This window comes from Austrofundulus limnaeus, unplaced genomic scaffold (genome assembly GCF_001266775.1).
Source record: "Austrofundulus limnaeus strain Quisiro unplaced genomic scaffold, Austrofundulus_limnaeus-1.0 Scaffold226, whole genome shotgun sequence".
Classification (NCBI taxonomy): domain Eukaryota; kingdom Metazoa; phylum Chordata; class Actinopteri; order Cyprinodontiformes; family Rivulidae; genus Austrofundulus; species Austrofundulus limnaeus.
Window position 1 is genome coordinate 262,927 of NW_013952628.1, and position 4,083 is coordinate 267,009.

General features: G+C 41.4%; 1 protein-coding gene across 2 annotated transcripts in view; it reads left to right on the forward strand.

The window, feature by feature from the left end:
* The window catches only part of cfap299 (cilia and flagella associated protein 299), a gene marked incomplete at its 5' end in the record, with an annotated part of 147,174 nt that extends 143,237 nt beyond the window's left edge, over positions 1-3,937 (forward strand). For both annotated transcript variants that reach the window (XM_014019672.1, XM_014019673.1), the window contains 1 exon segment: positions 3,189-3,937. In XM_014019672.1, coding sequence (XP_013875126.1) covers positions 3,189-3,281 — 93 coding nt within the window.
* Positions 3,938-4,083: the final 146 nt, after the last annotated feature.

Genomic DNA, 4,083 nt, shown 5'->3' on the forward strand with positions numbered 1-4,083 from the left:
GCTGTCAAGAGCCTGCAGGAGTCATGGGCGAGGTGCGTGGGGAGTGGGGTGGGGAGTTGTGCTCTGTGATGAGGAAGTTTGACATAAAGACACGTCCCAGGGGCGTTTCTGGTCCGCAAAGGTGTTTCTGGTCCCCACCTGTCGTTTTGCTCCTCAGCATGGCTTCATAAAAACGCTGCAGGATTTCTCAAACATGATGAATGAGTCAGAGCAAGGCTTTGGACATGTTTTTTATGAGAGTATAACATTATAACATGATATAAAACTAAAAAATGTTGATTTTACATGATATTGTCCCTTTAAAAGTTTCAATTTTAAACCTTTTAGCTGTTTTCTGTGTTTAGCTATTTCAGCTAATTTAGCGTTTTTCTTTTAAATTTACTTTTTTGTGATACTTTCAGCTCCTTGCAGCTTTTTTCAGTTTATAAGTGCTCTTTCTGTTTCTTTGTGTTAGTTTCAGCTACTTTTGATTCAGCTTTTTTTAGCTATTTCAGAAGAAAACAACATTTTGCATCTCTTTTCTTGTTTATTGCTAATGTGTTAATTTTACTTGTTTCATCTATTTTTCTTTTTGCAAATTTTAGCTGTTTATTACTGTTTTTTCTCTTTCTTTTAATTTTTCACTTTTGTTTTCCTACATTCAGCTAAAGTTAGCCGTTCAAACTCAACTCACGAGCTTTTTTGCTGTTAAACCTTTTCAGCTGGACTTTGGCTGCTTTCAGCTAAAATCTTTCAGCATTCATGCTGCACCTTGGCAGGAAATACAAACTCTAGTTTCTAATGTTTCGGCTGCTTTAGGTAAAGGTGGCTGCAGAGAAACAAAGCAGCCGGTGGGAGGAGCAGAGGTTTGTTTTCCACCTGCACAAAGAATGAAGGATCAGGGGGTCGAGGCAGGTGCTTCCTGCTAACACCCCGTCTGACAGAGGAGCTGAAGAAGACCCTCTGACAGGGATGGGTTTTATTTCCCTCTCTGCTGGGGGGCAGGGAAGAAGCTGGGGGGGCTGAACTATTTTGAAATGCAGACAGAGCTGTGAGGACGAGGGCCAGAATGGCAGCAGAGTGTTCTCGCTGCGGTCGAGCCCCGCCTCGACCAGGCCCGACCCGACCGGGCCCGAGCAGGCCGTCTATTAAAAACACAAGAAGCCAGACTCATCCAAACACCCGCAGGCCCTGAAACCCAGCTGGGCTAGGCCCAGGCTGGCAGGGCACGGACCAGAACCATCTTGTTTTCAATCCTCGGTTAAAGATCTGAAACGTCGCCACATTCTGAGACTGAGCAGGAGGAGCTGTCCTGTCTCAGCTACAACAAGGATTTGACTGAAAAAAAAACTCATAAAAGGAAACAGACGTGAGAAATTATGAGTCGTTTTTTGGTTTCCAGATGAACAGAACCTGTCATTTACCAGACTTTTTGTAATTGGGTCGTTTTTTAATCCAACTTTTTCTGCTCCAAACAAAGGAAGTCTGCCTGACTTTTCACCACAACTGTGTTTGAGGTAAAAGTGTAAACTGATGGATCCACGCCCACAGAAGCACTTAGGTTAAAATAAAAATGCTCCCAGCTGGAGAAAACCTCGACTTAGCTGGGGGTGGAGGGGGCCGGGGTGTTATCATGACAATCAAGTTACACAGGAAGTTAACTGTCAAAGTTTAACAGGAAGTAAACATTTTCTGTCAAGGTTAAACAGGAAGTAAACAGATACTGTCAAAGTTAAACAGGAAGTAAACAGATACTGTCAAAGTTAAACAGGAAGTAAACAGATACTGTCAAAGTTAAACAGGAAGTAAACAGTTTCTGTCAAAGATAAACAGGAAGTAAACAGTTTCTGTCAAGGTTAAACAGGAAGTAAACATTTTCTGTCAAGGTTAAACAGGAAGTAAACAGTTTCTGTCAAAGATAAACAGGAAGTAAACAGTTTCTGTCAAAATTAAACAGGAAGTAAAGAGATACTGTCAAAGTTAAACAGGAAGTAAACAGTTTCTCTCAAAGTTAAACAGGAAGTAAACATTTTCTGTCAAAGATAAACAGGAAGTAAACATTTTCTGTCAAAGATAAACAGGAAGTAAACAGTTTCTGTCAAAGTTAAACAGGAAGTAAACAGTTTCTGTCAAAGTTAAACAGGAAGTAAACATTTTCTGTCAAAGTTAAACAGGAAGTAAACATTTTCTGTCAAAGATAAACAAGAAGTAAGCATTTTCTGTCAAAGATAAATAGGAAGTAAACATTTTCTGTCATAGTTAAACAGGAAGTAAACAGTTTCTGTCAAACTTAAACAGGAAGTAAACAGTTTCTCTCAAAGATAAACAGGAAGTAAGCATTTTCTGTCAAAATTAAACAGGAAGTAAACATTTTCTGTCAAAGATAAACAGGAAGTAAACATTTTCTGTCAAAATTAAACAGGAAGTAAACAGTTTCTGTCAAAGATAATCAGGAAGTAAACAGTTTCTGTCAAAGATAATCAGGAAGTAAACATTTTCTGCCAAAGATAAACAGGAAGTAAGCATTTTCTGTCAAAATTAAACAGGAAGTAAACAGATACTGTTAAAGTTAAACAGGAAGTAAACAGTTTCTCTCAAAGATAAACAGGAAGTAAACATTTTCTGTCAAAATTAAACAGGAAGTAAGCATTTTCTGTCAAATGAAGCTAAATTTCTCCTTTAATACACTTTTTATTCTACAGAGATGTTAGCTGAGATGCTAACATTTTGTTTTTATCTGAATGATTTTCAGATTAAACCTGATGAGACCAACGACTCAAACAACTTTGTGTCAAAGGATGGGTTTTATTTTGCTAAACTTTTGCTACTTTTAGCTTTTAGTTCGCCATGAGATTGGCCTCAAATCAACTCCAGACCTTTTATCTGCTTGACTGAGAATGACATGAAGGAACTGCCCACACCTGACCATGAAATAACCATTGGTCCCTTTAAAAGTGTGTGTGTGTGTGTGTGTGGGGGGGGGGGGGGTCTAACTGTATAAATACAAACCTTTTTAAAATATCACTTTTGTTACATTTTGGGTAAACGTGCAGCCCTCTGTGACCCTCGTGTCGACAAAAAACTGACCCTTCCATGTTTTAGCATCCCTGCGCTAGCCTTTAGCTTTATGTAGCTTCTGTTGTTGCTCACTTGTTATTTTCACAGAATGAGTAAATGAGCAGCTCCTCTTCCTCTCTGTGTGGTTCCAGTCCGGTCCCGGTGAGGCCTCCAGCAGGACCCTCCTGCAGTCGGACCTCTACGTCCACGTGGTCCTGTTCGACCACGCCGTCAGAGCCGTCTGAGCTCCAGCAGGCCCGACGGAGCGAGCAGCCGAAGCCTCTAATCTGACCCCTTCGTATCAGGCGTGCCATCAGGGTGGAGGTGCTGCAGTTTGGAAATTAAACCGAGGAGTCCCAGAGGAAGCAGCAGACGGACCGGTGTGGCGGCTGAAAACAGCCCCCGATTTCAAATCTGAAATTCCTTTTTTAGTTTAGTTTCCCAGCATTCCACTGAGTCCGGGGCAGGACCCAGCTCAGGGACCCCAGGCCCGACCAGCGCTCGGTCCAACATGTTTGTCTAAACAAATTAAAGGCGTAAGAGCTTTGAGGGACGGCGGGGGTTGCTTTTATGTCCTCCCCCAGGCTGCGGTAGCTGGGATGGGACTGGACGAGTGGGTAATGGGCTTAAAGCATTCCTCATGTCCTCAGATGTGAGGAGCACCGAGCTCCACATCAAAGTGCTCCATCATTTACATATTAGTCATCCGCCGACACGCTTTAATGCAAATAACCTGCTGCTGCTCAGGTTGGAAGGGTTTGTTTCTGCCTCCACAGCTGAAACAGACGGGAGGAATCATCACTTCAATCAGGTTCTCTTTAAACCATCCAGGATTAGTTTAACATTAGACTTTATTTAATAAACATTTATTTAACTGTAAAATAAAGACTGAAAAAATACTGTAGGCTGTTTAGTTTTTATCATTTTTAAACTAAAAGTTTAAAAATAAATTACACGGACGGGGCCATTTTATTTCCACACAAAGCATTCTGGGTAAATGATGACGTGGATAGGTCCTCGGTGCGAGGCTGCTAGCGAGCTATATCC